General features: G+C 35.8%; 1 protein-coding gene across 2 annotated transcripts in view; it reads right to left on the bottom strand.

The window, feature by feature from the left end:
* The window catches only part of MICU2 (mitochondrial calcium uptake 2), a 171,647-nt gene that overhangs the window by 5,476 nt on the left and 152,271 nt on the right, over positions 1-13,900 (bottom strand). For both annotated transcript variants that reach the window (XM_037799783.1, XM_037799784.1), the window contains 2 exons: positions 11,577-11,674; positions 112-283 (listed from right to left, as the gene is read on the bottom strand). In XM_037799783.1, the coding sequence (XP_037655711.1) occupies positions 112-283; positions 11,577-11,674 (270 nt within the window). The remainder of the gene's footprint in view (positions 1-111; positions 284-11,576; positions 11,675-13,900) is intronic.

Genomic DNA, 13,900 nt, shown 5'->3' with positions numbered 1-13,900 from the left:
AAAAATTGAGAGGAGCAGAGTCTGGTTAATTTTGAAGTTACTTGATTTAATTACATAAATGAGTCTAAGTTATTCCATCTTTACACATGTATAATAAAAGGATATACTGACCTCTCCTGCTGACAACCTCTCTCTCACATTTTTCCAATAAATGTCTTTATTTCCAGTGTTGGTGAAAAAAAGTAGCCACTCTGCAAAGTCTTCTTTTCTCATGAAACTTAAACCTTTAGAAAACTGAAAGAATTCCATTTCTTGGATCTCTGTTTGTAAATTTTCCATAAATCTGGAAGTTAAAATACAAAATCAATATAAGTGACACAGTGGCATTGAACCTTTACAGTATAAATGCATTAAAATAATTATAATTATTAATTTGATTTGATTTTCCATGATTCATTTAGAAAATTCTATCATTCAGGTGTTCTCTAAATCTATGCTTTGTCTACAGTTAATAGCAATACTGTAGCTAGGAAAGGAAAAAAGAAAGAAAAATATAATCACCGGTGATGCACTGTGGCCTTGGCAGGCATGAATTCGGAAAAAAACTATTTGGAATTAGCAGTCCTTTTTTTTTACCAAGAGCATGCTTTTCTCTGTGACATTAGAGACTACTTGCAGGGCCCACACATTTTTTTCCTTCTTGTTTAACCTCATAACCTGTCCAATGCTGTTGCTCCAAGTGGCATAGCTCATAAAATCAAGCTATTCTGGCAGTCGTTTCCTAGCATACAGAGCTATGTCACAGTGTCTCAAATTGTGTTCTGATTTATCCTGAGAACTTTTTTTTCCCTCTTTTATAATCTTCTCTGGCCCCTACATGAAGAAGCAACTTGACTAACCTAAAATGCAAATACTCTAATCCAGCTCAGATGAGTTGTAAGACATCAATAATTAGTTCATTGTTAGCGGGTTGGCTGTCTTAAAGTTGACTGTGCTGTGATCCTGTACTGACTGTAAGTTATGCTAATAAAACTGCCTTGAAATCTGGAGATGCTTATCCTACACACACAGCTCTTTGGAAGACTGAACATTGTTATACTTTGTAAAACTTTGGCTTGCTCTGACGTTAGGTAATATATTAGACAATCTCTGGATGTCACAAATGATTTGGAAGATGGTCAATTTGTTAATTATGTCATCTTTAGGCAACCATTTTTAGAGATTTGAATTTATAATAAGTACTGAAGAAGGAAACTGAATTCCTGAAGAAAGTGGTACAAAGGATTGTGTGGAAAGCTAATCTTTGCAGTACTAGTATGCTTTTTTAACCCATAGGGAATAATACTGATTACTAAGAAATACATATGATTAAAGAACTAATATGCCTTAATTATAAATAAAACAGAACTTCACATCAAGAAGGAGCCAACGAAGAGTCTAAAGCCCATATTTATGACAATTTTTCCCTTCATGTAGTAAAAAATAGATTATCTAACATTTTTTAAAAAGTAGGAAGACAAATTCAAATGCTCTATAATCCTATTTTTATTTAATTATAATTATAAACAATCTATCTCACTATAGAATTTATTTGTATGTTAAAGAAAAATGAGACTTAAGAAAAAATAAATTCAAAATCTGAACTGGAACCAATCAATCACAAGCAAAGAGATCCAATCAGTCATCAAAAAGCTTCCCACAAATAAATGCCCAGGGCCAGATGGCTTCACAGGGGAATACTACCAAACTTTCCAAAAAGAACTGACACCAATCTTACTTAAACTCTTTCAAAACATCGAAGAAAATGGGACACTACCTAACTCATTTTATGAAGCTAACATCAATCTAATAGCAAAACCAGGCAAAGATGCTACAAAAAAGGAAAACTACCGGCCAATCTCCCTAATGAATATAGATGCAAAAATCCTCAACAAAATACTTGCAAATCGAATCCAAAGACACATTAAAAACTCATACACCATGACCAAGTAGGGTTCATTCCAGGCATGCAAGGATGGGTCAACATAAGAAAATCAATGTATTACAACACATTAACAAATCAAAAGGGAAAAATCAAATGATCATCTCAATAGATGCTGAAAAAGCATTCAACAAAATCCAACATCCCCTTTTGATAAAAACATTTCAAAAGGTAAGAATTGAAGGAAACTTCCTCAATATGATAAAGAGCATATATGAAAAACCCACAGCCAGCATAGTACTCAATGGTGAGAGACTGAAAGCCTTCCCTCTAAGATCAGGAACAAGTCAAGGATGCCCGCTATCACCACTGTTATTCAACATTGTGCTGGAAGTGCTAGCCAGGGCAATCCGGCAAGACAAAGAAATAAAAGGCATCCAAATTGGAAAGGAAGAAGTAAAACTGTCATTGTTTGCAGATGATATGATCTTATATCTGGAAAACCCTGAGAATTCGACGATACAGCTACTAGAGCTAATAAACAAATTTAGCAAAGTAGCGGGATACAAGATTAATGCACATAAGTCAGTAATGTTTCTATATGCTAGAAATGAAGAAACTGAAGAGACACTCAAGAAAAAGATACCATTTTCAATAGCAACTAAAAAAGTCAAGTACCTAGGAATAAACTTAACCAAAGATGTAAAAGACCTATACAAAGAAAACTACATAACTCTACTAAAAGAAATAGAAGGGGACCTTAAAAGACGGAAAAATATTCCATGTTCAGGGATAGGAAGGCTAAATGTCATTAAGATGCCAATTCTACCCAAACTCATCTACAGATTCAATGCAATCCCAATCAAAATTACAACAACCTACTTTGTAGACTTGGAAAAGCTAGTAATCAAATTTATTTGGAAAGGGAAGATGCCTTGAATTGCTAAAGACACTCTAAAAAAGAAAAACGAAGTGGGAGGACTTAACACTCCCTGACTTTGAAGCTTCTTATAAAGCCACAGTTGTCAAAACAGCATGGTACTGGCACAAAGATAGACACATTGATCAATGGAATCAAATTTAGAATTCGAAGATAGACCCTCAGATCTATGGCCGACTGATCTTTGATAAGGCCGCCAAAGTCACTGAACTGGGTCATAATGGTCTTTTCAACAAATGGGGCTGGGAGAGTTGGATATCCATATCCAAAAGAATGAAAGAGGACCCCTACCTCACACCCCACACAAAAACTAACTCAAAATGGATCAAAGATCTCAATATACAAGAAAGTACCATAAAACTCCTAGAAGATAATGTAGGAAAACATCTTCAAAATCTCATATTAGGCGGCCACTTCCTAGACTTTACACCCAAAGCACAAGCAACAAAAGAAAAAATAGATAAATGGGAACTCCTCAAGCTTAGAAGTTTCTGTACCTCAAAGGAATTTCTCAAAAAGGTAAAGAGGCAGCCAACTCAATGGGAAAAAATATTTGGAAACCATGTATCTGACAAAAGACTGATATCTTGCATATATAAAGAAATCCTACGACTCAATGACGATAGTTCAGACAGCCCAATTATAAAATGGGCAAAAGATATGAAAAGACAGTTCTCTGAAGAGGAAATACAAATGGCCAAGAAACACATGAAAAAATGTTCAGCTTCACTAGCCATTAGAGAGATGCAAATTAAGACCACAATCAGATACCATCTCACAACAATTAGAATGGCTGCCATTAAACAAACAGGAAACTACAAATGCTGGAGGGGATGTGGAGAAATTGGAACTCTTATTCATTGTTGGTGGGACTGTATAATGGTTCAGCCACTCTGAAAGTCAGTCTGGCAGCTCCTTAGAAAACTAGATATAGAGTTACCCTTCCATCCAGTGATTGCACTTCTCGGTATATACCCGGAAGATTGGAAAGCAGTGACACGAACAGATATCTGCACGCCAATGTTCATAGCAGCATTATTCACAATTGCCAAGAGATGGAAACAACCCAAATGTCCTTCAACAGATGAGTGGACAAATAAAATGTGGTCTATACACACGATGGAATACTATGCGGCATTAAGAAGGAACAATGTCGTGAAACATATGACAACATGGATGAACCTTGAAGACATAATGCTGAGCGAAATAAACCAGGCACAAAAAGAGAAATATTATATGCTACCACTAATGTGAACTTCGAAAAATGTAAAACAAATGGTTTATAATGTAGAATGTAGGGGAACTAGTGATAGAGAGCAATTAAGGAAGGGGGAACGATAATCCAATAAGAACAGATAAGCTATCGTGGATAAATTTAACATTCTGAGAATGCCCAGGAATGACTATGGTCTGTTAATTTCTGATGGGTATAGTAGGAACAAGTTCACAGAAATGTTGCTATATTAGGTTACTTTCTTGGGGTAGAGTAGGAACATGTTGGAAGTCAAGTAGTTAGGTGAGTTGTCTTTTTCTTACTCTCTTGTTATGGTCTCTTTGAAATGTTCTTTTATTGTATGTTTTTTTAAATTAAAAAAATTTTTTATACAGTAGATTTAAAAAAAAAAAAACAAAACAAAGAAAAAAATATGTAGAGCCCCCTTGAGGAGCTGCTGGATAAGGCAGGGGTAATGGCCTGCCCCACCTCGATGGTTGCTAATGTGCTCACAGACATAGGGGACTGGTGGTTTGATGGGTTGAGCCCTCTACCACAGGATTTGCCCTTGGGAAGACTGTTGCTGCAAAGGAGAGGCTAGGCCTCCCTACAATTTGCCTAAGAGCCTCCTCCAGAATGCCTCTTTGTTGCTCAGATGTGGCCCTCTCTCTCTAGCTAAGCCAACTTGAAAGGTGAAATCACTGCCCTCCCCCCTACGTGAGATCAGACACCCAGGGGAGTGAATCTCCCTGGCAATGTGGAATATGACTCCCAGGGAGGAATCTTGACCGGCATTGTGGGATGGAGAACATCTTCTTGACCAAAAGGGGGAAATGAAAGGAAATGAAATAAGCTACAGTGGCAGAGAGATTCCAAAAGGAGCTGAGAGGTCACTTTGGTGGGCACTCTTACGCACAATATAGACAACCCTTTTTAGGTTCTAACGAATTGGGGTAGCTGGTGGTGGATACCTGAAACTATCAAACTACAACCCAGAACCCATGGATCTTGAAGACAATTGTATAAAAATGTAGCTTATGAGGGGTGACAGTGGGATTGGGAAAGCCATAAGGACCACACTCCCCTTTGTCTAGTTTATGGATGGATGAGTAGAAAAATGGGGGAAGGAAACAAACAAAGAAACAAAGGCACCCAGTGTTCTTTTTTACTTTAATTGCTCTTTTTCACTTTAATTATTATTCTTGTTATTTCTGTGTGTGTGGTAATGAAGGTGTCAGGGATTGATTTTGGTGATGAATGTACAACTATGTAATGGTACTGTGAACAATGCAATGTACGATTTGTTTTGTATGACTGCATGGTATGTGAATATATCTCAATAAAATGAATATAAAAAAAAACCTGAACTGGATATTAGATGGAAAAGATGCCTGTGGAAATACCAGATTGAATTGGTTTTACAGTGTCATTTTCTTGGAGGTACATAATAATTTCCACAAAATTGTTGAACTTCTCTTAATTATCTATGTATTTTATTTACTCAGGATCCTAAATAAATGAATACAATATAGACTAGAGAGAGAAATATTTTGCACGCTAAAGAGAATCTGTATTTACTCTCAGACTAGGATGATTCCCATCCCTTATTTCACCAATGTATTATTATTATTATTTACTTTCACCAAAAATTAGCAGGATTTCACTGTGGATATTCATGACCTTCAATTTTTCTTTCTAGAAAACAGCATAACAGTACAACACAACACAACATTAAGTTAAATTTCAGTCCCCAATTTGTAACTATGTCTGTAATTTTTTCTTAGTTGTTCAAAATGAACCATGGCTTCTTATGTTATCTTCTGAAAACTGTCCAGCAACAGGTTAACTTCACAGTTTTGAGATGCTCAAACCCTGCACATTCCAAAGAAAGGACTGGCCCTTGACCAGCTCCTGGCAGAGAATCTCTGAGCCCTCAGAATATCCTGCCTGATGGGAATGTTTCTGTATGCCTGAGCCTTGTGCCACGCTGTTATCAGTCTGGCCTTCAGGGGTTGGAAATTGAGTCATGTCAGTTAGGCAGGTATCACATGCTTACATGACTGATTCCCAATAAAAACCCTGGACACTAAGGTTTGGGTGAGCTTCCCTGGTTGGCAATGTTTCAAGTGTTGTCACATATAGTTGCTGAGAGAATTAAGCATGTCCTTGTGAAATGTCACGGGAGGGACACCTGGAAGCTTACACCTGGTCTCTCCTGGACTTTGCCTTATGCACCTTTTCCTCTTGCTGATTTTAATCTGTATCCTTTTCCTGTAATAAACTATAACCTAGTTATAGCTTTTTTCTGAGTCCTGTGAGTCCTTCTAGTGTATCACTGAGCCTGAGAATAGTCTTGGGGACTCCTGAAACAAACTGGAAATTATAAAAATCTTGAATTTCAACCTGTCTAATAATTAACAGATAGTCACAAAATGTTCTTGAAAGTTAAGTTCATAATTTGATTCAAGAAGTTTAACCAAATTGGTGTTAACGAAGCCTTATCATTTTCAAGTTGAAAAAGTCAAGGATTTTTCTGTATCATTATAAAGATTAAATCCTCAATAGCTGGGGAAAAGAGAATTAATAATTAATAAGGCAAATATGAAAGAAAAGAAAATTTAAATTGGTGTTAAAATTACCAGTTTTTATTCCTATCAAGGGTAACTGATGATTTCAAAGAGCAAAATTCTGTGGGGAGAATATTCTTAAAAAGCACTGAAAAACTATGTGGTGATCTGTTTGAACCCTGAGTTAAGATCATACATTGCTAGCTTTATTAGGCCTCTCCTAATGGCATGGAACTTCATCCTTCACGGGACAGAATAACTTAGCACAGCAGTCCTCTCATGTGCCTTACTCCTGTCATTCTCAGCCAATATACCCTTTCTCCAGTCTTTTATCTTCTCATACTCTTACTATTTTGCAATCTTCTTTCATTAAAATCCTCCAACCTTTCCATGGAATACTTTCTTCACCTTCTTGTTTCACTGGAAAATGGCTTTCCTCCAAGCCACTGTTCCTCCCTCAGCTCTCTCAAACTGAAGTGACTTATTCTCCTTCTCCTGTTTAGTACCAGTAAATATCAAACCTACTTTTTGCTTCCCATTGCCTCTTCCAGACCACTATTCTTTCAACCACATAAAAAATGCTTTTAATTTGAAGCTCATGCCATCTGAATAAACTCTCTATGCCTCTCCTTGTTTCCTGTGAAACAATTTATTGATTGTGGTCTTTGTATGTCATTACAGTCTTCTTTATTATTCCAATTCCTGCCACTGTTCTGAGGAACTTTATCACTTGTAGCTTGTTCAAGTTCTTTGACTTCTACTCCATTTACCTTCACTTCTAATTTGCTTTAATAATTCTCAACCTTGGAGACTGCCAAGACTGTTGTAGTGCTAAAAGCTTAATTTCCAGAATCTGTGAGTGACTATGTTATCTTACATAGAAAAATGGACTTTACAGATGTGATTAAGAACCTTGACGTGGTATAAACACACAATGGAATATTATGCAGCCATGGAAAGGAATGACATTCTGATACTTGTAACAGCATGCATGAATGAACCTTGAAGACATGCTGAGTAAAATAAGCCAGACACAAAGGACAAATACTGTATGATCTCACTGATATGAAATAATTAGAACAAGGAAATTCACAGTCAGAAACTAGAATACAGGTTACCAAGGGCTGTGGAGGGGGGAGGGAATGGGAAGCTAAAGCTTAATTGGCACTGAATTTCGGTTGGGGATGATGGGAATGTTTTGGTAACGGAGGATGGTGATAGTAGCACAATGTGTAAATGTAGTTAACACCAATGAATTATATATCTGAATGTGGCTAAAGAGGGAAATTTTAGCTTGTATGTATGTTACTAAAATAAACATTATAATTTTTTTTCCAACCCAGAAAAAAAAATGACATTACTGGGACAAGTGAAAAAATTGGAATATGGACTGGGTGCTTTATATCAATGTTGAATTTCTTGAACTTGATAGCTGTACTTAAGGTGGTTAAATAGTGAGTGTCCTTGTTCTCAGGAAATGTACCAGGAAGAGTTAAGTGTTACAGGAGCATGCTGTATGAAATCTACTCTCAAATGTTTAGAAATAGATAGATAGAATGAAATAATAAATGTCACAAAATGCTAAAAGTTGGTAAATCTGGGTATCTGGGAGAGGGAGCATATTGAAGTTCTATGTATTGTTTTTGTATGATTTTTGCAACTTTCCTGCAATTTTGAAGTTACTTCAAAATAAAAAGTAAAAAATGGGAAGATTCTACAGGATTATCCAGGTGGACTGAACGTAATCACAAGGGTCCTTAAAAGTAGAAGAGAGAGGCAGAGGGGAGGCCTATGTGATACAATGTGAGAAGGACTCAACATCACCATTGCTGGCTTTGAAGATGGAGGAAGGGACCATAAACCCAGGAATGCAGGCAGTCCCTAGAAACTAGAAAAGACTTGAAGATGGGGTCTCCTTTAGAGCCTCCAGAAAGGAAAACAGCCCTGTTGACACCTTGGTTTTAGCCCAGTGAGACCTGTTTCAGATTTCTAACCTACAGAACTATAAAGTAATAAATTGGTGGGGTAATTTGTTATGGCAGCAATAGAAAACCAATATAGGAATCCCCACCCCTCCTCCTGTGACCCATTCCTACTCAAGTCATTTAGTTTCGATGGGATTAATTTAGCCTCCAGCCCCAAGGCATGGATGTTGACTGACTTAAATCACTCAACGTATTCCATGTTCCCTGCTAAAGATGCTGCGTCATAGATGAGCATGCAGCCCAAGTGAATCGAGATGAAAGGAGATGTTTGCTGGGATTACACAGCACCTTCATCATTTCCTACTGAGTGGGCAGCCTCTTGACACGGTGAGTGGCATGGAACATGGTGCTGTGCACAGAGTTGAGGAAGGATGCAGAGAAGCTGACTAAATCCATTGCTTGCCTCTCTCTGACTCCCTAAACTCCATATGTTTGTGTAAAACACCTGGCAACCTATATTTTGATAAATTTAAAGACTTTAAAATGATGTAAAACATTGCTTTAATACATCTATAGAAAATGAACTTGCATGGAAAACAATTTTTTTCCAATCTAGAAAAATTACCAATAATCAGAGAAACTTAAAATTCATTTGGGACACTGCTTTTTATAATGTTAATTGTAATTGATGGCTCCTAATATTTTTCAGATACTGAAGTTGATCAATGCAATCAACAACTTTACAGCAAAAGCTCAGGTCTACCTAAAAATATTTATAATTTTGTTGTGCAATAACCTATGTCTATATGACTCAACATTCCCTTCTTATAAAAACAACATGACACTTTGATCAAACTGTCATCAATGGCTTCTTTGGAAAGGTATAAGTTGGAAGAACACAGAATTAAAATATATTTTCTTTGAAGAAGAACCCAGAAAGGTGGCACTTGAATTATTTATAATGTGAATCATGTGAAAAGTATTATCTTCATGAGTCTTAATATGTTACAGATCCCTTTATTCACCTTTATCCCACCTGTTAAAAAATGTGCATTATCTGGCATGTCACAATATACACAGGGTAAAAAAGAGGTATATTCCAGTTCAGTGCGAGAAAACTGCCACTGTTGATAAAAAAAAAATTACTTGTTTTAGATTCCAAATTTATCCCATAAACCTTAAGAGCAACTTATCTGGATTTTAGGCTTCTATCTATGTGGTAGATGAGGGTGTGTTACTTATAACATTTTCAGAATGCACTGGATACACAGTTTATCAATGCATGTGTCTTTCTGGGTCAAAGCAGAAGTTTACCTAAAACTTGAATTATTCAAGCTTGGACTGACAGATCAACAAAATCGTTTTCTGATGTACTTTGTCCTTGTTTTACTGAGATTTATTGTACTTATAGTTGACTGTGACAACATTCAATTTAGTCTTATTAGGGTTGTTAAAAGAACACTTTACTCGCAAATGAGCATATAGTTAATTGAGGAAGTTGAAAATATGGTATAAAAACACTACTAAAATTGTTCTTTTCTTTTATCTAGGCTCTATTTGAGGCTGGAAATATAAACTTAATTGCTATTAAATTATATATTAAATGGTTTAAGCTATTTTTATCTTAACTACTTATACTACATTTGAAAAACAGGTACATTTTATGATGATAATCTTTTCTGAGTTTAAAATTATGTGCCTGTTTTGACATGAAAATCTGGAACATGATACTATACCTACATATATGAATTCAAGGTAGATAAAGTCACCTGACCCATTCTGAACAAATAAAATAGCTTATAAATTAGTGGATTAATAGAAAACAGTGGGAAAAATCTGTTTTCTTTACCTTGCATTTTCAAAGGCAGGGCTTTAGGTAGTAGTATACTGGAGTTGGCTGGTACCAGCTGTGAGAGTCCATTGTGCACCTGTCACCCCTACTCTTGGTGACATTACGGTGGTAGCTTGGTAGAATATTTACACTACTAATTGGCAAATGCTACAAATGTGGGTTTTTCCTAGAAAGCTGATAGTTAAACTGATTTATCAGCACACCTTTGCTTACAGGCATCTCTGAATCTATAAAAACTCTACATGAAACTTAGAATAGCCACCATTAATAATTGGTATTACAGAATTTTCTTTTAAATCCCTGTCCTAAAAAAGAAGATCAGTATCAATATCCTTCTAATTCCATCATGAGGAAACAGAAACCAATTATCTTCTTGTTTTACTTTACCCGGTGGTTATTTCAACCCTTTTCTGCTTTCTACAAATCTATCCCACTGGATTTCTAACAGTCCTTACTCCTACTTCCCAGTGAAACTTATTTAGGAAATTCTCTCACTTTCTTGCCAATACTCCAGAATTGTAACAGCACCCACCCCTGTCCTAGCCCCATTCTCCCTTCTGCCAAAGGGGGAGTCCCTTCTGTTCAGGGCTAATATATCTACCTGTACTCTGAATTCCACCTGTATTCCTGTACTTCCTCTTCAGGACATCACTCCTCTGGTTATTCCCATTCACTCCTGTATTTTCAGGATACAGTCTCTTTCCCACTGTTATCTTAACACACAGAGCAGAGGTGAGCCGCCCCCAAACATCCTACACCAGCCAGCTTCAGGCAGCCATCAGCTGACTGTAGAAGCATGAACGAGTCCAGTCATCTTCAGCCAATCCTGGCCCAGAGCAGGAGAGCAGCCACACTGACCCCAGGGCTCATGAAAAGAATAAATGATCATTGTTTTAAGTTAACTGGGCTGGTCTGTTTTGCATTAAGAACTAACTGATACAAGGGCACATCTCCATCAGCTGCTAATACTAAGTTACTAAAAATAATTACTGTACTCTATAAAACAGATATTACTTTTCATAATATATTAGATATGTGTTGAGTATAGTAACTTTAGTTTATATTTTGCAGGTTTAGTTCTCAGAGATAACTAGTATATAGATCTACAAGTAGTATTTAGTTTTATGGTCTGTAGTTCTGGGAAATGAAAATATTCAGTAGTTTCTTCATCTCTTACCTATAAAATTTCCCTAAATGAATATAAATATTGGCATTTACCTTCGAAATTCTTTATAATGAAGTTTATTTTTTCCTCTTTTTCCAAAGAAATGTACCTGAAGGGTTGTGTTAACTTCAGATTCTTGCATTTTTGGTTCCTATAAAAAATTATACAATAATTTCAAATAATTATAAACAAGAACAAAAATGGATCCTGAAACTCTTATGATAAATTACTATCATCCACAAATGATTCTTGTAGTATACAAAAAAAAAGGTAAAAAGAGATGTCACCATTCCTTCTCCTTCTCTTTGTTACTTTGCATAATGCCACTCTATAATCACTGTTTCTCAAGCACAAGAAAATAACGAGGGCTAAAATTTATTCAAGGTGAAATTCAGCAGTGAATAAAATCTTAGATCAGGCCAAAAAGAGATCCTGGAACAGTGAAATAAATGTTATTTCAAAACGTGATCTCTAGGCTTTTTCTAATGAAGCAGCTCTGACAACATTAGAGCAGGAAAGTCTTTGAGCTTTTGCTGAATGATAGAAATAACTAGATAACAGTTACTTTTCCTAATTCTAAAATTAATAAGTGAGCACTCCATTTAAAGGTAATGGAGGGAAGCAGACTCACAGATTCTTTTTCTATTCTTTAATAGGAAAGTAAGCAACAAAAAATGATCAGCAGCAAACAATGAAAGAAGGTACAACTTTAAGTCATATATTTTGAAAAATGACAGTCAGAGAAAGTAACAGTAGATTCAGGTGTTAGATGGTCCAGTAAGTCTTCTAATCCTGCCCCCTTGAAGAGTTCTTTATATATTCTAGATTCCAGTCCTTTGTCAGATATTGGGTTTGAAAATCCCATACCCATTGTACCTCCCATTATTGATGTTTAGTTGTGGTACAGTACTTTCGTTATAATTGATCAAAGAATATTACAATGTTACTGTCAACCAGCCCATAGTTTGCAGTAATTGTATTTTCCCCCAAATACCACCTATTATTAACCCCTTGTAATAATGATGTACATTTGTTCTAGTTCATGTAAAAATTTTCTTATAGTTGTACAATTAACCATAGTCATCATCTATAACAGGTTTTGCTATGTCATACAGTCTCATGTTTTATCCTATTCTTGCTGGGATTTTGATAGGAATTATGTTAAGCCTCTATATCAAATTGGGGAGAACTGACATCTTTACTATGTTGAGTCTTCCAATCCACGAATATGTTATGTGTCTACATTTCTTTATGTCTTCTTTGATTACTTCCATCAGGGTTGTGTAATTTGCAGTGTGTAAGTCCTGTAAAAGTTTTGTTAGATTTATACCTAAGTGTTTCATAATTTGTCTTTTCAATAAAAAATTTTTACTGAGGTATTCACAAAACATAAATTTAACCACTTTAAAGTGTATACTATTCAGTGGCATTTAGTGTATTCCCAATTTTGTGAAACCATCACCTCTATGTAGCTCCAAAACATTTTAATTGCCCCCAAAGAAACCCCATATCCATTAAGCAGTCACTCCTTAATCCTCCTTCTCCCCAGCACCTGGCAACCATTAACCTGCATTCTGGGTTTATCTATTCTGGATATTTCATATAAATGATATAATATAATACATGTCCTTTTGTGTCTGGCTTCTTTCGCTTAGCATAATGTTTTCAAGGTTCATCCATGTTGTAGCATATATTAGGACTGTGTGTGTGTGTGTGTGTGTGTGTGTGAATAATATTCCATTGTATGGATATGCCACATTTTGTTTATCCATTTTGTTTTTCTACCTTTTGGCTATTATGAATAGTGCTGCTATGAATATTTTGTAAAGTTTTTATTTGAAAACCTGTTTTAAATTTTTTTGGGTATATTACTATAAGTGGAATTGCTGGGTCATATAGTATTTCTATGTTTGGCTTTTTGAGGAACCACTGTTTTCTACAGTGGCTGCACCATTTTTTACTCCCAAAAGCAATGCACAAAGGCTCCAATTTCTCCATATCTTCACCAACAATTATTATTGTTTTTGTGACTACAGCCATCCATACATTTTGATTTACATTTTTCCTAATGACTAACAATACTGAGCATCTTTTCATGTTGTTTTGGCCATTTGTATATCTTCTTTGGAGAAATGCTTAGTCCTTTTCCTTCTCTTAACTGGGTGGTTTGTCTTTTGAGGTTAAGATGTAAGAATTCTTTATGTATATGTTCCATAGATAAATTTTACGTATGTTTATATGTGAGTTCTGATACTAGACCCTCATCAGAGTTAAGATTTGCAAATATTTTCTCCCATTCTGTAGGCTGTTTTTCACTTTCCCAATAGTGGTCTGTTGATAACGCAAAGGTTTTTAATTTTGATGAAGTCCAATTCAT

Source organism: Choloepus didactylus, chromosome 12 (assembly GCF_015220235.1).
Source record: "Choloepus didactylus isolate mChoDid1 chromosome 12, mChoDid1.pri, whole genome shotgun sequence".
In the NCBI taxonomy this organism is placed as follows: Eukaryota; Metazoa; Chordata; class Mammalia; order Pilosa; family Megalonychidae; genus Choloepus; species Choloepus didactylus.
Note: the sequence above shows the minus strand (reverse complement) of the source record. Positions and strands in the feature narration are given on the sequence as shown.